Source organism: Desarmillaria tabescens (genome assembly GCF_030435595.1).
Source record: "Desarmillaria tabescens strain CCBAS 213 chromosome Unknown EV420scaffold_26, whole genome shotgun sequence".
In the NCBI taxonomy this organism is placed as follows: Eukaryota; Fungi; Basidiomycota; class Agaricomycetes; order Agaricales; family Physalacriaceae; genus Desarmillaria; species Desarmillaria tabescens.
Window position 1 is genome coordinate 22927 of NW_026848325.1, and position 22351 is coordinate 45277.

A 22351-nucleotide genomic window follows, 5' to 3' on the forward strand; every position below is an offset into this window, starting at 1 on the left:
CTTCGCAAGCAATGAGGTATAACAAATGGGAACCTATACTCAGTTCCCAATGTGTCCACCAATGTTATGGATCTGCCGAAATCCGGAGATGCAAGCACGAGGCGAGGAGTGATGATCGAAGTGAGGTATGATTAATTAGAAATGATGTATGTCGTTAGGGAATATAATGGATTCTGGTGAGGGTTCGTGAGGAGACCTGAGAGGTCCAGTTTACGAAATAAAGGAAATCAGTAAGCACGAAGCAATTACTGAGGGAAGTGGCCGGTAAGCATGGAGCAATTACCGATATAGAAAGCCTGTAAGCGCGAAGCTATTACGGGCCATGGGTGAAGGCAAGCACTAAGCGTAACCTTCAGGTTGGTGTCAGAAAGTGCTAGGCGTATCCAACGAGTTGTTCAGCAAGCGCTAGGCATAACTGAGGGTTCACACAGTGAAGGTGTCTTTAAAGTAGTAGATTGGTAAAAGCTTCTTAATACAATGTTATCTACAAGTTTATATACTAAGGACAGGTTCGAGTCATTATTATTCTACAATGCTCCATAATATTCTAGTATTAGTAAGAAGAATAGAGAAAGTAAGAGAAAATAAGAGAAAGTACGAGCGAGTCACTACTAGGGCTGAGAAGGCTGAGTATGGGCATGTGTTGACTCATGCACCAAATTAGTGGATACCCAATATCCATAACAGGTAGGTATGAACTTGGGTGTGGGGTCTATCTGCATTTGCTTATTTTTCACAACTGGCTCATTGTCTTCAGAGTCTGCTCGCTCAACTGACTGCTCTCTCCAGCTCTCCCTAACTCTGGTTTTCTTTTGGTTTTGGTTTGCATCCTCCAGGGGTGATGGTGAACCTGACCTGGCCACTCCACTAGTCTTATGGTTCCTCCTGCCTGCCTTCATTGAACGCTTAGAAAAACCCTGCTCCCTTTCTTCATCGGTGGGCATTTCTCGTTCTGGATCTTCTAAGCTAGGGCCTCTGCCTCATGTCCTTAACCCTCCTGCTGCACTGGTCTGCGAGTGTAGTGCATACACTTCACACTCTAAGTCCTGCTTTTCTTGGAGAAGGACAGCCAGTGAGCCTGACATGTTAAGCAGACCAGGCATTGCAGAACCCGACATTAGCACATTCTGGCTCAGATTCTTCAATGTGTCCAGTCGAGCATAATACTCATCAATTCTATTCTTGACATAGGGGTCCCTTATCTCCTTGAGGATGGTCCCTCTGCCCAGCAGGTGAGCTCTACCATTCACAAGGACTATCTTTCCTGAATTCACATAGTCCATTTTCATAGGGCACTCAGCAGATACATGCCCATCTTTTTCCCCACAGAACCAACCATCTAGTGAGCTCGCCCTGGAATTACCTGACCTTGGGAGACTCCCAAACCCCAGATTTGGAGTGCACACACTAAACTGTGGCTGCTGATTCAAGTGCTGCACCTGGTTCTGCATTTGTGACTGCTGATTTTGTAAGAAGCTCATCATGCCTCTCTGCTGCTCAACAAAGGCTTTCTCTAGGGCCGCAATCTGCTGGTTTCCCTGCTGAGCTTGCTGCTCAAAGATATCTTTCATTGACGCCAAGAACCCTCCAAAGTCTTCTTGTTTTATTGCTGGCTCAGGTGACACACTATTTCTCGTACCTGGGCAAGCTCCATACATTTTCCTCGAGGCCGATACAGCTATATCTAGCCTGCAGGCTTTGTTTCTTTTTTGATCCATCGAGGAGAATACTCCTTGCAGGACATCAAGCCCACTGGCTATAACCTCTTCCAAAGTATATGGGTTTACCAGGTCTCTCTTAGTTTTCCCCACCGGTAGAGGCAACTGTTCCAATCTAATTTTGATAGACTGGTACAATTCCTCCGACATTGGTGTAAGAAAGTGGTTGATGAGTTCTCTATTTGACAGTACTTTATCTTTTGTAAGCATAGATGCCAGTACTTGGAATTCTCTCTTGAATGACATGAAGTCAGCTTTTTCTTGAATGGGTGAAAGATTACATCTTCGGACCAATTGCTTTAGTTCCTGCACAGCATCTCAGTCCCCAGCAACTGTGCCATCATAGCTACCCATGACTTCTTCTTTAAAAGCATCATAGTTCCCAGTAGCATAGTGATCAAGGACCTTCCATTGCTTGGCGGTCTTGATGTCAGTATACATGGTCACATAATGCTTCTTCTCTTTATCATCAGTAATGGCACATTTGGAAAATAAATCTTCCAGATGCTCAAAGAATCTCTCAAGCTCTTCAGGGTCTGTCAAGCTATCAAAAACTGGCATGGCCTTTTCATTCAGGCCAGGCATAGACTGAGCCATAGTGACTGCAGTATGAAATGGGGGAATAATTAAATTTGGATTGTAATTTTGGTGTGAGCTCGGTAGAGCTCTAATCATACCATAAGGTCCAGGAATACTAGAACTACAAGCTCTATGATGAGTAGCTGTTACTGGAGCAGGGATATTTTCTGCACACGCTGAGGGCACTTGCTGCGATGGGCCAGCCTGACCAGTTCTTCCTCTCTTGGGTACCTGTTCCACGAGCTGGAACAGGAAGAGGGGTGGAACAGTTAGTCTGCTCGCTGATTTTTGTGCTCTAGTTACAGGGTCCTGACTTTGAGAAGGTCCTGGTTGTCTTGGTTTACGGGATGATGGTTTTCTCTGTGAGGGGTTATCTTGGTTGCCAGCAGTCCTTGGGTTAGAAGGGCCAATGGATTTGCTCCTTGAGAAGGAAATCTTCAATAAGCTTAGTAGCTAGTTACACTGAAGTGTAAAGATTCTCCACAAAACTTGAAGTAAGATCCTTTCACAGTTGAAACTCTCTCTTGCAGTGGGCTCCAAATGAAGAGGCTGGCTGTGGGCACCTGTGGAATAGTGAGCAGGCTAAAAGGCAAACCTCAAAAACCCACATGCACACTCACACAACTACACAAACTACAATCACCCTTGTAAGTTCTAGGGGGAGTGATTATTTCTAATGTGATCCAACTATACTTCAATATCTCAAAGAGTTTCTCTTATTCTCGATGCTCTTAGCAAAGCTAAGCTTTCTCTAATGAGTTCCTAAGTCTAGGAACTTTTACAGGAAGGTTGTTCACTGGTGCGATGCAACCTTCAAGGCAGATTCAAGTTAAGATATACAAGGGACACTGATCCCGACAGAAACAGAGATGATACACATTGAAACAATAGTGAGCTCACTAAAAGAACACCACAGGCAAGCTCTGACTTAGCCTGCTCACTACACAACTGTATGTAGGGGCTCTCCAACTGACTCCAGCAGGTTATCTCGACTCAAGAACACTTCAGAAGTGCTCAGAAACAGATTCAGAAACGGAACTTTGAACAGAACTGACACGGAACAGACTGAAACAGAACAGAACAGATCAGAACAGATCAGATCTCATATTTCCACTTCAACACATTCTCTGAACAGACTTATTGCACTTAACAGAACAGAAACAGTGTCACTGATTTGTATTCACTCTGACTAAGTTCTCAAAAGTCTTATCAAAAGGGTATCTCATATTTCTCTGAGTGAGCTCACTAATTCTATGCAAAGCTCGAAGTCACAAACTGATCCTTTGTCACAATACTGCCTTCAACGCGTGCACGGAAACTCGGGGGCTTGAAACTTGGCTTCTATCTACTGGAACCGTCCTACTTGTACTACAGGGAATTTAGAATTACAAATGTCACACAGTACCCAGACCCCTATGTGCATAGTACATTGCCACCACTGCCTTACTGAGCATCCAAGTTGGACTTCCCAGTTTTAGTCTCATTTCTATAGTGAGCTCACTAAACATGTGCCAAGGGGTGCTCTTCCGACACCTGCAGGCTTGTTCTCTGATGACCAACAGGTCTAGGTGTACAGAACTATCACTTCTGACATATGTCCTTCAGTACTTCTTTCTTGGATTCACAGAGGCTTCTCGTAGACATGGCAACAAGTGAGTCTTCAAACAATGGGACTCTGGACAATGGAATGCAGGCTCGCGGCCTTTGGCTGAACCCCACTGTCCAAGTTTGTGCCAGTGATATCTGTCATCTCGCGTAAGGATTTCCTCGGATTTTCAGGTACAGCACATCATAGTTAGTGAGCGCACTAAATACTTTCAATGTTAATGCAACCTTTGAAGTGTCATCCAACTCCCATGAGCATGCTTGTAAGTTAGAGCATAGTACACTGGGTATAGGGTTCGGCCTTCTCATCACACATGCCCATCAGGTACAGTGCTGTGACTAAGTCCTGTTTAGAATCCCGTTGCTTCTTATGCCATAAGTTATATTCCGCATCATTGCACCATGTAGCGTTAGTGTCGATGTGTCATTTTAGTCTGCTCACTCACTATATCTCTGTGTGCATGTAAAACACACTAGATTGCAAAATTCCATGAGTAAGTAGGCTGCAGTCGCAACAATGGTGTATGCAATGCCTGTCATATGAGTGGGTAACTAGACTTAGGTAGTTGTGGAGTGAAGAGCTTTGAGTTGGGTAGATTAAACCTTAGCCGAAGCTGGGGTTTAGGCCAGCTGAGGCTCTACTTAAATATATGTTGAGTATGCTAATAATAGACTACTGTTGTTCGGTAACCATGTGTGTAACAAAGGGAATTGTACAATGTCCATGTGTCACAGCAACAATGTGTAGGTCATGTGTTGACAATGTGGGAACAGTCCTAGCACTTGAATGCACTGATAAGATAAAGACCAGCGCTGAAAAGATAAAATAGAAAAATCATAACATTACCCCCTCCTTAAGACTCATTTGTCCTGAATGATTTGTCAGACTCATACTCTTCCACTTCAGATTCAGTGTCCCAATTTTTGTAAATTTTCTCCTGGTTTTTGAGTTCTCCTTCTGCTTCGCTGTCACTTTCACTGTCATAGTCATCTCACCCATTGTGTTTGTTTTCAAACTCATGCATTTCTGCTAAGTCCTCAGGTGTTAATAATCCTTTGAGCTCTTGTGAGTCCATTTGGGTGGCGCTGGTGCCTCCAATGGCCTTCTTTCGCTCTTGAGTGTTATGTGAACAGCAATTGGACTCAGAGAAGTTGGACAGGGGGTTAATGGTTTCCTGATCTGAATTGAATGGAGTGATGAAGTCCTCAGGCAATTCTTGGAAGCTGTCTGGTACATCATATGAGTTTGGGATTTTACTGTTGACACCAGTGGTCTTCCCATTCTTGTCCATAGTCCACTGAATCTTTTGCAAATGCATTTGTACTCTTTGACCAGAGTCTTGGCATTTCCTAAGTGTGCTTGCATGACCCATGAGTTTTCTTCAGCAGGGTAACCTTTCCACTTGACCAGGTAATTGGTAATGGTTTGACGAGTTTTTTCTTTTCCTATGACTTGGTCTCTTTCTCCCACTATTTCCTCTATTTTGTATTCCTCTTCATCATCTATGAGTTTGGGTGGTGGTTGACTTGGTTTTGGCTGGTTCAGAAACTTGGGAGGATTGTATAGTGTTAATGACGCTTTATTAAACCTATTGTGAATCTTCCAGTTAACCAGTAGTTTCAACTTGTATGAGGAGAGTCCATTTTTTGATGTTATCTCAAAAGGTCCTACTCATTTGTCGTTGAGCTTCTTTTTTGGTCATGGAAGATGTAGGTTGGTGGTGTCTAACCAAACCTTGTCTCCTACTTGATATGGTTCCACACTTTCTTTGTGCTTGTTGTACACCTTCTTCATACTTTCTGCCACTTTCTCCAGTGCTTTGGCTGCCTGTCCCTGTGTTCTCTTCATATTGTTCACAAATTTCTCTACTGCTGGTACTTCCTCTTTGACTTCCTTCATCACCATGGTCTGGCTGTCTCATCCAAAGTTCACTTTATATGGAGAGTATCCTGTTGCAGAGTGCTTCCTGTTGTTATGGGTGAATGCTGTGAGGTAGCCATTCCACCCAATCATCTTGGCGATAATTGATGAACATCCTCAGGTATTTGTTTATTTCCTGATTTGCCTGTTCTGTTTGCCCATCCATCTAGGGGTGATATGCCATCAAGGGATTTCCTTTGATGTTGATGATCACATAGAATTCCTTTATGAACTTGGAGACAAATACCGTTCCTCGATCCAAAATGATCTTGGAGGGGATCACCCCATACTGTACATAGACTTTGTCACACAATATTTTCACCCATCCTAAGGATGACAACTCCTTTGTACATGGCACCAGTATGATTGCCTTGGATAGCTTGTCCAAGATTACTAATATTGCATCATATCCTTGGGAATCGGGAAGCCTGATAATCATGTCTACGGCGATGTGATCCCAGGGGATTTTTGGAACTTCATTTGGGTGCAATGGTGCCTTCTTTTGGTGTGTATTGGTTTTTGCGCATTGACAAGTTTCACATTCCTTGACATACTTTTCCACATCTTTTCGCATCTTTGGCCACCAGTAGTCATGGAGTATTAACTCCTTTGTCTTCCCCATTCCTGGGTGTCCCGTGGTTTCATGATCATGCTTGGTGGCTATGATTTCTCCTCATAGCTCTCAGTTTTTTGGAATATAGATATGTCCATCATAATATAGGAGTTTGTCCTTCTTGCTGACTCCTTTTTCATGATTTAACGACATCACTATTCCTTGGTCCCAATTACTAGGGTTTTTGGTGAAACACTGGATCTTGGCATGTACTTCTTCTTCGGTTGGTATTATCAGTGCTCTGAAATGCTCCGGTTTCAACACAATTACATCCTTATTATCCTCCTTTTCTTGTCCATGATCCTCTCTTTGACTCAATAGATCTGCTTTTCAGTTTTGAGCACCTGGTTTGTGGTGTAGCATAAATTGGTATTCTGCCAACTCTGTGACCCATCACGCTTGTCGGCGATTGAGCTTCTGGGGTTTGTGGAAATACTGAAGATTCGAATGATCCATCCAGATCTCAAAATCTTCACATGCTCCCATCAGATAGTGCCTCCAATCCTCTAAGGCAATCATTATTGCTAGCAATTCCTTGTTGTATATCTCATAATTCCTTTCAGTCTCAGAGAGATTTTGACAGGAACGCTACTGGTCTTCACTTTCCATTCTGCTCCTGTGACAACACCATGCCTATTGCTCCTTCACTAGCATCTGCTTCCACTTGAAACTTTCCTTCATCTAATGGTATTGCTAGGACGATGTTGCTCTTGAATCGCTCCTTTATTGTCTTGAATGCTTCTTGTTGCTCCTTTCCCCATGTCCACTGTATGTTTCCAGTCAACTTTGTCAGTGGCTTCACTATTTTGCTATAGTCTCAGATAAACCATTGATAAAAGTTGGTGAACCCTAAGAAAGATTGTAATTCCCTCCTTTTTGTCAGGGTGGGCCATTCTAATAGTCCAGCGATTTTGATGGGGTCCATGCGAATAGATCCCTCACTGATTATGACTCCCAAATACTCTATTTCTTCCACCTCAAACTCGCACTTTTCTGCCTTCAGGAATAACTTGTTCTCATGCAATCGCTTGAGAACCTCTTTCACCAGTCTTCAATGTTCAGCTTTGTCCTTGGTGGTGACTAGGATGTCATCCAGATACACAGTTACTTTTCCTTCTGCTATCAGGTCTTTAAAGATATCGTTCATCATCCATTGGAATGTTGCCAGAGAGTTGGTGAGTCCAAAGAACATGACCAAGGGTTTGTACAAGCCTCGATTAGTTCTGAAGGCTGCCTTCCACTCATCTCCTTTTTTGATGCATATGTTGTTGTACCCCCACCTCACATCCATCTTGGAGAAGTATTTGGCACCCTTCAATTTGTCCATCAGTTCCAAGATTAAGGATAAGGGATAATGGTTTTTAATCATCATCTCGTTTAGCTTCCTGTAATCCTGGACCAGTCAAAGTTTGCCATCCTTCTTTTTGATGAAAAAGGATGGTGATGCCATTGGGGATTTGGATGGTTGGATCCTTCCTGTGGACAGGTTCTCATCCAGGAATTTATCCAGTTCCTTCTGTTCGATAGGATTCAACAGGTATACCTTACAGTTGAGACTGGCATTGGCATTAGGAATAAGCTCAATGGCATGTTCCATGGTTTTCGAGCAGGTAACTCATCGAAATTGGCTTTGTTGAACACATCCTTGTATTCTCTATACTGCTCCAGTACTAGTTCTTCAAACGTCTTTTCCTTCTTCTTTTTGTTAGCCTTGGCTGCCAACTCATTGGACTTGCTTCCCATGGCTTGTATGTGAAATGCTTCTTCGAAGTCTATCACTAATATTGTGTCTCCCTCCTCATATTCTTCACCCCACTTAGCGTCCAGTCCTGCATCAGGAAGCAAGAATGGAATTTTGTGACAGCTACAATGGGCGAAGGTTACTGCTCCAGTCCTCCAGTCAATGAGAGGGTTATGTCTTTGTAACCAATCATATCCCAAGAAGATGAGGGTGGTGCCTAAGTCTGCCATGGCTAATTCAATGTACTCGCTGTGGTCTCCTATGCACAACCTTACTTCTGCATATTCTGTGATGTCTCCTCCTTTATTCCTGGTACTGTCAGCGTTATAAACGGGCATGGATCTTGCCACTTTTCAGGTATTAAGGAAATGGCTCTTCACCCACTGGCAGTCTATAGCACTCCCTGTGCATCCACTGTCTACCAGGGCAGTGATGTTGTACGTGTCTAGGGTGTTGACTGTCTTGAGTTGAAGTTTAATGTTGACACTTTGTCCTCGACCACCTCATATGTACTGCAGTGGGTGTTGTAGGTTGTCTAACCATTCTAGGGCTTCTTCCTGATTGGGATATGTCTCGTCTGCCTTCTCCTTCAGACTCTCCACTAATTCGTCATTTACTTCTGTCAAATGACGGGGATGTACCCATCTGTTTAATACCCCTCATGCCTCATTCGCAGTTTTGGCTAAGCGAAGTGTGTGTCGAGTCCAATCCGGACTGAACAGTTGCATCCACCGTCATTCAGGGTACTCCGCTGGTGAGTACTCAGACTTGCATCCTTTCAGCACCTGAGACTTCTCCTGGTTGCCTTTTGCTGCAGGTTTTGTGGCCCTTTGTCCTTCTGCAGTTACTAAGTCTCTGGCCTTTTTGCTTGCACTACTAGGGACTTTTCCACTTGGGGATGGCCTGCACAGGGAAGATTTTTTAGAGTTCTTCAAACTCTGTAGATAACTGAAATTGTCCTCCTCATCTAGGACCTCTTCTATGGTTACTGCATTTTTGGAAGAACATAAGGGTCCCTCCTGCCCACCCACTGAGGGACACGAGCCCCCAGTGCCATTATGGGAATTGGGAAGGTGCACCTGGTAAATCCATACCTCTCCATCATTCTTGAGGACGATGCAAGGGTCAACCATTCTTGAGGCAGACACGTGCTGTGAATGCTCATTCTCTGTCACAATAGCATTCTGCGATACTAGAGTCTGTTCATCAGCTGTCTTACCAGGTCTCCCACTGTCTTGAGTCTTCTGCCCTCCTGGAAGCTTGATTCAAGGTTGGGCATCACTCCTGCTTCCAGAGATGATGTTGGTTACTGTCAAACCTTCATCCAGGAGCTCTGTTATGCTACAGGCCTCCACCATCCCTGCTGGCTCTGCACCAGCCTTCCTGAGCAGTTTGTCAGCTTCATGCAGACACTGACTCGTTTTGGGCATGGTGCTGCCTGCAGCAACACCGTCCTTTGGCACTAGGCCCTCCAGGTTCATTGCCTCCAAAGAGGCGAGGGAAATCCTTTCTACCTTGTTGTTGTTTTGTGATTCTGGTTCCATGGGTTTGATACTGAGTGCAGAAAAATGATTATATTGTGAATGCAATGTACCTACAGAAGTATCATAAGTTCGACCAGCGACAGATGAGCTTGTACCCTTGTCCATGGAAACCCCAGCTGATGAAGATAAACTGCTTAGTTCTTTGCTGGCTCATCTTTTACCTCCTTGATCTTTGTCATCTCTGCCAGCCCTTCTTTCTTCTCTGCTTCTGCGAGTAATTGCCTAAGCCTGGTGGTGTTGGCTTTCTTTTGGAGCAGCCTCTTTATCTTTTTCCACTTTGATTTGTCCTCTGGACACTTGTTGTCTCATGCCATATGGTTCGGCAGTCCACACTTGAAGCATAGACTGTCTTTCTTTAGCTGGTCTATCTCCATCAGCTGACCTTGACCACCGTACATCATGCCTGATGAGTCCTTCTTGTCGTTGGAATTCCTGGAGCTGCCGGCTTTTCCTGATGACCCTTGATTGCCTTGACCAGAGTTGTTCTGGGAGGACTTATTGGGGTTTCCCCCAGACTGGGTGACGTTGTATTGATAATTGGTGTCAATGTGCTCAATGCGCCATTTCCACTCTTGATATGTTGTAGGATGTTCATTGTCCCCATGCATGATAGTGTTTTTGATGGTGGGGTGTACTGCCTTCTCAACTGTCTCGAACATCTGTTTCTCATCACTATACTCATTGCATTCTATAGCTAGCTGCTTGAATTTGGTGAAAAACTTGACAGCAGACTTGAAGTCGGCCTGTCAGAGCTTCTGCCACTTCTGCTTCTTGATCGCCATTTCCGCCTCTTCCTGGAACCTGTTCTCTATTCATTCTCAGAATTCGAACCAGTTCGGGTATCGCCAGTGACCTCGTATAGGGTCCCAGTACACATGCTCCTGCTGGTCCCACCACTCTTGGGCATCATCCTTGAAGTATCCCTGGGCAAAGATTATGCAATAGAGGTTATCACCTCATTTGTTCATGGCAAAATGTTCTCCAAACATGGAGAAGTATGTTTCACACTGGTTAAAGAACCGGTGTAACTCCTTGGCCTTCCCATGAAACACATCGGGTTCCTTCACCAAGGTGGGTTTTACCTTGTTCCAAGGATTTGGATCCACAGGACCCATCTGGTATCATGGCGGCATGGGCGGTGGTGGTCCATAGTGCACTGGTGGCAGCGGAGGATTTGGGGGTCTTGGCAACAATGTTAGTGACCAATTGTGATGAGGACTCGGGTATCCTCCTGGCTGATTGTGCTGAGGAATCAGCAGTGGTGGTGGTACAGGAGATTGGGACAGCTTCTGGGTGGTGGAAGCATCTCTGGGTGTGGCATCACCTTCTGCCCACCCTTTGTCAGCTCCTTGTGTGGTGGCTCATACTCCTCCATATGGCATCATCCTCGGCATTGGTGCCAGTCATTGGTATGAGACACTGGGCTCCTTCAGGTCCTTGGCATGAATCATGTTCCAGATGTTTGCTGTTAAGCAATATGTTTCTACCATCATGATGTTCATGGCTGTGAACTGGTCATTGATTCTGCTAGTGCTAACATAATCTATTCCTGCCTCTGTCATTTGCCACTATGGGTCTGTGCGGATGCTATAAGCCATGGCATCGAATAGCTTATCCCAGGTTAGTCCCCACAGCAGTACCAGGACCATTTCGATGGTCCTATCTAGTACCTGATGGACCTGCCTCAGGATCTCCTTGTAATACTCTCCTACAGGTGGCTTTGTCAGCATAGAGGTTTGGAATTGAGGAGCGGGAGTATGCCACGGCATAGTGGCAGGCTTCATCATCTTCAAGTACTGTAACATGGGTTCAGTCAGTGGTTCCGAGCCCTCTGTACGCAGCAATGATCTCCAGCTCAGGTACTCCATATCATACTCATACAAAGTTGGCACTGGGGTGGTTGGAATCTGCAACCCATGTGGGGTTGGGCCTCTTGTCAGGTATGGCACTACTGTCAAACTCATGGGGCCACTTATTACGTTCCCACTCTTGGACTTTACGCTGGCATGCTGCTGCCTCTCTTCCTGCTTCCAGATGGGCCTTGACTTCTGGGGGAAGCCAGGCAGACTGTATGTTGAGCCCAGACTCAATGAGCATGAGGTGGACCCTGGTCCAAGGTTGCTCGAATGGGATGAAAGGACTGGCAAGCATGTGGGCCTCTGTGACTCATCAGTTCTCGGCAACAAAAGGTCACTTGGAGTTTCCAAGGGTCAGCAAAACTGGTCTAAGGGGACCATGGTATAAGGGATAGGTGGGGATGCCTGGGTTGGTGCAGGATCAGTCAGGGAGTGGGAGAGGGTCATCGTTGGCCTCGATCCAGTCTCAGACTGCTTGTCATCACTTGTCTTCACTGAGGGGGGAACCAGGGCATGAGTAGGGCTTGGGGGAAGGGGCCTCAGCTTGTGGGGATACCTGTCGAGAGCCCATCGTTCTGATTTTGTAATTCTTGAGTCCATCTCCCTCAAGAAGGATGCCGAGGCTTGGTACCACTCTGTGTCAAGCGGTCTAGGCTCAAACTGTAGTGGAGGATGCTGGAGATGGGGATCGAGGATGGTAAGATCTTCCATCTAAGTCTCCATCGTTGTTGACTCTGTTGGCTGCCTCTTCATATGCTTGGAGCACCGAGAGGTAGAAGCTTCTGGTATGGGGGTCAGGGTTTGTTTTGGTCCATGATGATGGGATGAGATCATCGATGGTACCACCACGTCAGATAAAGTCCACAAAATCCCTTTTTTCTTCTTCTCCTGACTCACTTGGGAGCTCTGCATGATGATGGAAAGGTGTGAATCCTGCGCTTGAGTGGTTGGATTCTGGTATGGACTCCACGATGTCGACTGATCCAGATCGACTGGAGTGGGAGGACAGGATGGGAGTGATGGGCCTTCCATCATGAAGGGTTGGTTGTGAGGGGGCTAGGATGTGGGGGTATGGATGTATGTAGTATGGAACAGGTAGATGAGGGATAGGTTGTAGTGGTAGTCATGCGTGTTCTCTGTATCAGCAACAGGAGAAGATTCTCCTGATCCAGTACAACAGGGCACCTGCACAGAACTGCCCGAAGGCTACAGTAATGGTGATGGTTTGGTTAAGAGAAAGAGGAGCATATGCATCGGTCACTGTGGTTAAACGATGAGGGATGTAAAGGTCAAGCTTCAGCTAAATGTTAGCCACCAACTCAATAAATAATGTCAAACAAGGGAACACCACTCGCACTTCAGTGGATCATTCACAGTGTAGGCAATGCCTGTCATATGAGCAGGTAACTAGACTTAGGTAGTTGCAGAGTGAGGAGCTTTGAGTTGGGTAGATTAAACCTTAGCTGAAGCTGGGGTTTAGGCCAGCTGAGGCTCTACTTAAATATATGTTGAGTATGCTAATAATAGACTACTATCATTCAGTAACCATGTGTGTAACAAAGGGAATCGTACAATATCTGTGTGTCACAGCAACAATGTGTAGGTCATGCATTGACAATGTGAGAACAGTCCTAGTGCTTGGATGCACTGATAAGATAAAGACAAGCGCTGAAAAGATAAAATGGAAAAATTGTAACAATCCCCAATAGAAGCTCTTTTGGTGTGTATTTCAGTGCTGGCAGGATTTGTGAGTTCAAGCAATGAATGGTCTTGTCAAGATGATCTGGCCATGATTTTGGTAAGTCTGCAAATTTATACCCTTCTAGCAGGTCCTCCCCCAGCTCTGGAGCACACAACTGCTTGAGAACATGCAGCAGGAGATGGTTTGTGCCCTCCACAAGTCCATTCACCCATGGGGAGTATGCTGAGATGGCATGGTGCTTTACACCCTACTCTGTGCAGAAATCTTTGACTTCATGGTTTTTGAAGTGCAGCCTGCCATCTGTCATGAAAGTTTCTGGTGGAAGGAAACCACAAAAGATGCTGTGTAGCCCATCTTTTGTGGTCTTCACACTCCCTGCTATTTTATATTTGAATGCCCATGCATGTTGTGAGAACATGTCAAGGTACAGCCCAATTGTATGATCATCTCCTTTTCCACTTGAGAGTGAGAGATAATCCCCAACTATCAGTTCAAATGGGTACCTTCTCATGATGGGCTGCAGTAATGAATGAAGGTGAGTACCCCCAAAATTCTTGCACTGAGAACATGATTTGATAGCCTTTGTAATGGATTTATCTAGTTTTGGGCTGCAGATCCTGTCGAGCAATGTGATCTTGACTGAGTCTCTTCCCCAGTGACCTCCCTTCTCATATTCAAAGCAGGCTAGGCTAGCAGCCTCTTCTCTAGTGACACACTCTACTCTTGGTTGTGCCCTTGGTCCAATGCCTGAGTGCCAGAGCTTTCTGTTCTCTATTGCATAGTTAACAGCTTAGTGCCTTGCACACTGTTTTGTCCACAGATTTCCTGTGATCTGGTTGTCCTCTAGAGCTTCCACTACCTGTTGAAATACTGGCTTGTTGTGGAATCTCTTTCACAACACTGATGGCTCATGATGATTAACTGTGAACAGATCATGTCTGAGACCATGTGAGTGCTCCCAATCTTCACTGACAGTCCATTCACTGCCATCTCCAGATTCTTGTGGTACTCCCACCCAGGTTCTGCTCATGCCATCTGCCATGACATTTAGTTTGCCTGGCACATGTTGAACATCAACAATATGGTGAACCAGAATACCATCTTTCCACCTGGCATGGACTGCATTTATTTTTTCACTAATCAGCATGTTGCATAGAGCCTGACAATCAGTCTCTATCTCAACTGGATACCCCCAGATGATGTCCAAGAACTTATTGAGGGAGAACTTCAATGCAGTGAACTCCAATAGGAAAGGTTTGTAATTCTGCTCTGATGATGATGTTCTTTTAAAAGCGAATGCGATGGGATGTATCTTTTTAACAACTTTCCCACTGGGTAGGACCATTTGAAAGTGCTGTGTGAGGATACCCATGAAACCTTCTTTGCAGTCATCTGTGATAACGATCAAATAACTGCCATCCCACCTTGGAATTTTCAGCACTGGTTCTGATGTTAGCACTTTCTTCAGGCCGATAAATGCCTTAGTATGGAATACAAGACTGGTACACTCCAGTTATGATAATAATCAGTATTTGTATTTATTTATATCTACTATACATAGTAATAAGATCTCAGACATATTAGTTATTCTATTTTAATACATATACAGAAGAATTATTATATGTGACAATCACCTAATGTTACGGTTTATTCATTTCTTTCTCTTTCTTTTTCTTTTTCTTACGCATTTCTGCTTACCCTATGGTGCGATTCCCATCAGACGATTCCCACAGTACTATTTTTAGCCTACGCATCGTGTATTTAAGTAGTGCCTCAGCTGGTCTAAACCCCAGCTTCGGCTAAGGTTTAATCTACCTGTCTCAAAGCTCCATCCTTCGTGACTATCTGTCCTTGCTCCTGGCTTTCGTTCTCGACTTTGACCTCTAAGTGTATCGTCCACCGAAGTGCGAGTGGCGATCCTTGGTTGATCTAAGTTGGTACTGAGTTAGTGGCTAACATTTAGCCGAAGCTCGCTCTACGTTGCTCAGCGTCACTTCCGAGAAAGAGCGCTGCCCAACCCTCTTAACAAACGATCCTATTGCTTGACCAGAGAGGTCACCGCTGTACGTTCGAAAGGACAACCTTGTGGTTGTTAGCGTATCAATGGGTGGACCGACGGAAAAGCACTCATCCAAAATTCAGCCGATACACCTTCTTGTCGCAGTAGCCCTCTGGGTTACCCCCTTCGACCTATTACTTCAAGCCGCTGTAATCGCCTGAGTTTTACCCAACATTATCCACGACCCTATCATCGCAGTCTTAGTAACTGTGTTCCTTACCCTCGCCCTTATTCGAATTTGTATTGCCGCACCACTCCTAGCTGGACTGCTAGTAGCGCTGTACGGTGGATACTTTCCTCTCGTCTAAAGGCACCACAAATCCCTTCCAACTCGCTATCCGTTCAGCATCTCTGTTGGCAGTCATTCTGCTGACACTGATGGATCCCTCCTTTGACGACGACGACTCACCGTTGATGACCGGTTCTCACTACGAAACCGACCTCAACCTGATCATCGCCACACTCGCCGCCCTCACTATCCTTGCCTTATCCGTTGTATGGTCCATTCTTTCTGCCGGCTATCTCAGAAAATAAGCCCTCGGACGGATGCCCTTATCCGACGCCATTCCCGTAATCTCCACGCTTTTTATAACCTTTTTCTTGTTCGCCTCCTTGTACTACATCCAACGGTGCTGCCGCCAACAGAGACGAGTACGAGCACAACTACCGTTTCACTACGTTCCGACCACCCCAGCCTATCCACCGCCGGTAATCTTCATTCCTGCCGCTTCGCAACAAACTCTTCACGATGGCCGACCCATCACACCCAGAGAACCTGGAGGGTCCCTTTACGGATCGTCGCGACCCAGCTCGCGATCCTCAGAGTCGAGCACCGACTCCTACAGAAGCGCCACCGCCGAGTCCGAGGACTCAGTCGACATCACCGATACCTGGGGCATACTCCTCGACAGAGGAGACTCGCCCCTTCCAGGCCTCTTCGACCAGTCTCCAGTCGAAGGCGAGTCAAGTACCGACGGAGCCAGAGGACAAGGCCCCAGGCATTTGGTCCAGGGCGAAGAAGGCTCTGATACCGAGTTCGAAGGCGACGAGCTCACTGACCTCGAAAGGGTCAGACTCGAAACCATCCTCAACGACCTCTACCCGGACGAAGAGGAGGATGCAACCTATACCGGAGACAGCACGAGTGGACGATCACAACACAAGTGGTCAGACACCGACTGGGGAGCAGAGAAGCGAAGATACGGGAAGGGAAAGGCCAGAGATGATATCGACGAGGATTCCGGAGAGCTTAGCCTCGGAGCCTCCGTGGCTGCCACCCGTACAGATGGAACACAGTCTGTTCCAGTTTCCTGGCCAGCCGATAGGGGAGAGCCAGTTGCCTGGTACCCTCGCACCAGTTGGGTCTACGCAGACCCCAGGAAAGAAGCTCCTTTGGCCGGAGACGAGTCCCAGTCAGAGTCCGACCCGATCCCTGCGAGGGCCGAGACCCCAGCGATCGCTCCCGCTGTCCCCTCGCACGAGCCGACAAGTGGGGAGCTTTGGAGCGAGTTCCCAGAGTACAACCCCGAGGAACTTGGAACAATTACCATTTCCGAGCGCCTCGCCGGAGTCTCCAGCTGGGAACCGTCGGTCCCATCGAGAGCCTTCGCCGATCCTGTCCCGGCCAACCAGCGTCCATGGCCCCTCCTCTATCACACGTACGTCGAGTCCCTCGGACTCCCTAGAGATGCCCGGGTCACCCCAGAAATCCAGGCCAGAATGGACCACGGAAGAGCGCATGACGCACGCATCCGCCAAGCTGAAGAAGACGCCCTCCAAGGACCCGATGGCTGGTGGGACTTACCCCTCGAGCCCGACGCCACTCCGACGGAGGTTGGCAACAGAATACGTGCCGCAGCAGTCCGATACTCTGGCGCAATCCGAAGAGCAGGCACCGATCTGGAGGCCAGAAGCAGGGCCTGGAATGTCTATGAGTCAGAAATCACCGACAGGGACTCAGATATCGAGAGGCAGAGAAGAAACCGAGAAATCAACCGCCTCGCCCGAGAGAGGGAGGCCAAGGATGCCGAGTTGACCGCCAAACCAGACCCTCAAACCAACGGTGATGGCGGCGATAAGGACGGTCCTCCTTAATGGACCCGTCCCGAGGCCCGCCATCTTCGACCTCCTACCGTGGCACGGGCTGTACAAAATCTTAATGGAGGACATGGAAAAAGACCTGCAGTGGCTGATCACCGAGGCGGGAGAAGATTATAGGCACGCCCGACGCCTGGGTGATGTCTACTTAATGAAAAACATACTCGATGTAGAAACCTGGCACAGGGCGGCCGACGTATGGAACCAGGTACATCCCGAGGATCCTCGGCAGGGGTGCGAATCCTACCGACGACCTCAACCAATGCCAAATCCTCTGGCAACAGAGGATTTCTTTGGCTCAGGATTCTTCGCCGGGGCCGGGGGGGACGATGACGACCTTGATGATCCAGGCGTGGGACCATCCCGCCCCGACAAGGGCAAGGGCTCTACGGTGCCCCCGGCGCCCCCTTCAGGTCCGCCTTACAGTCCCCATCCCCCTCAAAACTTCGGAGGATACCCTCCTCCCAGGGACAACCGACATCTGCGATCGCTCTCTCGACCCCTGAAACCACCGGCACCCCCGCACGTACTGTCTCCGCCAGACCCGATCCCTCCCTGGCAACTCGCACCGGGAGCGGTTAACAACCCCTGGAACGACGTCAAACCGAAGTTGATCACGCAGCCCGAGTACTTCACCGGGGTATCATCGGACATCACGCGATTCCTCCACCACTGCGAGGTATACTTCCAGGTGTTCCCAATGTACTACACCACGAACGACCAGGGGCAAAACCCCTACTGAATCACGTTCACCCAAGGGTACCTTCGTGGAGAAGCGCAGCAGTGGTGGGTCGACCAATACTACCGATACCGGGATCCGCAAGGCCATTGGAGATTCCCCACGTGGGCAGAATTCTCCAATGACCTCACCGTCCAGTTCCGGGAAGTAGCAGAGTTGACCATATGGAAGGCCGAATGGAGAAAGATCCGCCAGTCCGATTTCAAGTCCGCAGTGGAGTTTTTCGCGAAGTTCGAACGGCTGGCCCACAAGTGCGAGGAATTCGGTGACGAAAAGCAAATGTTCGAAGCGGTCGAAGCAGCGATAAGGCCGATGGTTAGGAACACGGTTATGCATGGGGACAATGAGCGCCCCACAACCTACGCTGAGTGGAAAGCGCGCGTCTTGAGGATAGACGCCAACTACCGATACGGAGTCGCCCAAGGGTTGGGCAGTAAGTCCTCCCAGAACCAAGGCGGTTCTGGTCGAGGCAATCAATCATCGCAGAAGGGACAGGGTTCTAGTGGCGACAAGAAGGACGCCACGGGAATGACCTATGGAGGTGCTGGGCAGCCGATGGAGATCGATAAGCTCCGAAGCGATAAGCGGTGCTTCAAGTGTGGGAACACTGGGTGGAGCTGAGATCATAAATGCCCCACCGACAAGTCAAAGTGGCTCCCCATCAAACTCCCACCTCGCAAAAAGCCCAATGTCCAGCGACTACGCCAGTTGCTCGCGGAAGCCGAGAAGGAAGAGAACGGGAAAGAGACAAAGATCGAGGAGGTCAAGGAGGAGAAGTCGTCAAAAGACGAGCCGGCATCGAAATAAGCGATTCAACGGCGTCGGCAAAGGACTTAGTTTCAACTGGTACGCACTCATGTACTTCTAGTCGGACTTATACTATGTATGTAGGTACTCCATACGAACAATATACCAATTTTTTCGCTGCGTTACCAGTGGAAGAAACTAAGGATAACGAATCGCCCAACGACCGTGGCGTAGGAGGGGATTTCCGCCGCTCCACGCAGCCTGCATCCAGCAATGAACCCCTAGGGGCTGTCCGAGCTCAGGAACCCCCGGCTCACCACACAGGGAAAGCCCCTCGAGGGCAGAGCCCCCTAGGTCGAGTCCCGACTGCACCCTTGACGAAGGGAGGTCACCCCGGAGAGGGAGAAAGGCCGACAACCCCACCTGCCGGGCCTGCGGCTCAACCGTCTGTTCCGGCAGGAAGCGTCGGAAAAGCAGCTGAGGCGGTGAACCCGGAAGACCACCCTCACCCAGTAGCCCTCTCGTCGGCAAACAGTGAGGACCTGTCGGGGGAGCCAACATGTGTGTGTCCGCAAAGGGTTACCCGAAGTACCGCCGGGGGTAGGAAGAGCCGTAAGAATAGGACAACTGTGGAGGTTACAACGCCATGCACAAGCACCCCTGGCCGGGGTCAAACACAGGGCAGCGAGCCCTCCTCCCCCGATTTGACGGAAGGTGCCCAAGTGCCGCTGAGGGGCCCTCTTCGGCCCGGTGACCAAATGCCGCCTCGAAGCAAGAAACCTGCCGTCTCATTGGAAGAAGTGGAAGACGAAGAAGCCCACCTACGGTCTGACATTCCGGTCTGATCACCGAAGAAGGCTTCGTCAACCACCTTCTCCCTCGCCGTGACACCCAACGACAAGAAGATTATCGCGGAAATGTACTACAAACCCCACGGGATCCTATGGACCCGCTGGGCACTACGTATCGCACGAGGGGACTCGGCGGCTCGAGCCGTCCTCAATGCATGGGTGCACCCCCGACGCTTGGAAGAGGTGACCGATCAATTATGCCACCAGTTGGAGGAACAGACGGAGACAGCCGCCCAGGCAAGGGAGAAGTGGCAGTGGATGGAGGATTTACAAAAGCCCCCGATGTACATACGAGGGAGGAAAGGGCGCAATGTTTCAATAAAGGTGCAATTGGAAACCTTAGACACGAGGGAGACTCATATGGTCAGCGCCCTGGTCGACAGCGGGGCCACCAGCAGTTCGATTGACCGCGCCTGGGCCCAGGAGCACAGCCTGAACCTCAAACGGGCTGCTCGACCCGTCCCAGTCTACAATGCCGACGGCACCCGAAACAAAGGGGGAGACATCATGGAATATGCCGAAGTAAGATTACGTATCGGGGACCACGTGGAATGGATCGAACTAGCCATAGTCGACCTAGGTTCGACCCCTCTATTTTTAGGGCATGACTGGCTTCAACGTCATAATCCCTTAATAGACTGGGACACCAGAGCGGTTACCCTGGCCTGGTGTACATGCCGAAAGATCCCGTTCTCGCTACCCGACACCGATCCCTCGGCGCGATGGGAGGAATACGAGGAAGGAGATACAATCCTGGTCATTGATTTCGAAGAAGCCTTCCATGTACGGGCCATGGGGACCAAAGCTAACGAGTTGGCGGCCCAGGCCAATGCAAAAAAGGACGTTAAATCCTTCGAAGAAATTGTCCCAGAGGAGTACCGCGAATTTAAAGACGTCTTCGACAAGGAAAGCTTCGACGAGCTACCCCCGCGCAAACCCTGGGATCATGCTATTGAGCTCATCCCCAATGCCAACGCCAATCTAGACTGCAAGGTCTACCCACTCAACCCAGCCGAACAGGAGGAGCTGGACAAGTTCCTCGACGAGAACTTGTCTACCGGACGTATCCAGACATCTAAGTCACCTATGGCGTTGCCCTTCTTCTTCGTAAAAAAGAAGGATGGAAAACTTCGGCCGGTGCAAGACTACCAAAAGCTGAACGAGATGACTATTAAGAACCGTTATCCATTACCGCTCATCGGGGAGTTGATGGATCGCCTGAAGAGGGCTAAATACTTCACCAAGTTTGACGTACGGTGGGGCTATAATAACGTGTGCATTAAGCAGGGGGACGAATGGAAGGCGGCCTTCCGAACCAATCGCGGCCTCTATGAGCCGTTAGTAATGTTCTTCGGACTTACCAACTCGCCCGCCACATTCCAGTGGATGATGAATGACATCTTCAAAGATTTGATAGCTGCAGGGGAGGTGTTGGTCTATTTGGACGATATTCTTATCGCTTCCAAAACAAAGGCGGAGCACAAAAGGATTGTGCGCAAAGTACTCCAAAGGCTTCGTGAAAACAATCTGTTCCTCAAAGCCGAGAAGTGCGAGTTCGAGGTGGAAGAAACGGAGTATCTAGGAGTGATCATAAGCGAGGGGAAGATTCGCATGGATCCCGTCAAAATCGCCGGTTTGCTTGACTGGCCGATCCCCCGAAAAAAGCAAGAATTACAATCATTCTTGGGGTTCTGTAACTTCTACCGACGGTTTATACAAGACTACAGCAAGCACGTTAAACCCTTGACCTCTCTCACTGGTAAACAAGAGTGGAAATGGGGCGAGGCCCAACAGCAGGCATTCGAAAAACTCAAGGAGTTGTTCCGACAGGATGTGGTGTTAGCCATTCCCCTGGACGAGGGTCGATTCAGAGTGGAGGCTGACTCAAGCGAAGGGGCGGTGGGAGCAGTACTCTCCCAGTGGCAGGAGGAGAAGTGGCGCCCTGTGGCCTTTTTATCAAAAGCCTTGTCCATGACGGAGCGCAACTACGAGATTTATGACAAGGAGCTCTTAACTATTATGATCGCGTTGGAGGAGTGGCGCCAGTACCTCATGGGGGCAAGGGAAGACTTCGAAATTTGGACGGACCACTCCAACCTCCAGTACTTTCGCAAACCTCAAAAACTCAATCGACGACAAGCGCGGTGGGTAACGGAACTAGCGGAATACCAGTTCGCCCTCCATCACAAACCTGGAGCGCAGAACCGAAAGGCTGACCTCTTGTCTCGACGGGCGGACCACGACCAAGGGAAGGAAGACAATCGGGACATGGTGGTCCTCAAGGCAGAACATTTCAGGGCCCTTATCATGCCCTCCACGGAGGAGCTACATGAGAAAATTAAAACGGCCACGCACGACCCCCGTCGTTGGGATAGAGGAATATCCGACTCCCTCAATCACGAGAAAGGCATTTCACGGGAGCAAGACTTATTGTGGTACGACGGACGGATCTATGTACCAATCGATCACAATCTTCGGGGACAGATCATAGCCTGGAAACATGATCATGTCACCGCCGGGCACCCTGGCATCGAAAAAACCAAGGAGCTAATTCTTCGAGACTACTGGTGGCCGCGGAT

General features: G+C 48.3%; 1 protein-coding gene across 1 annotated transcript; it reads right to left on the reverse strand.

Annotated features, from left to right (window-relative positions):
• Window positions 1–11289: 11289 nt before the first annotated feature.
• Window positions 11290–11872, reverse strand: EV420DRAFT_1481418 (uncharacterized protein; the record flags this gene model as incomplete). The annotated part of the gene is made up of 2 exons (XM_060469767.1): window positions 11290–11517; window positions 11603–11872. 2 exons carry the CDS (start codon window positions 11870–11872, stop codon window positions 11290–11292), a joined length of 498 nt encoding a protein of 165 aa, XP_060328671.1.
• Window positions 11873–22351: the final 10479 nt, after the last annotated feature.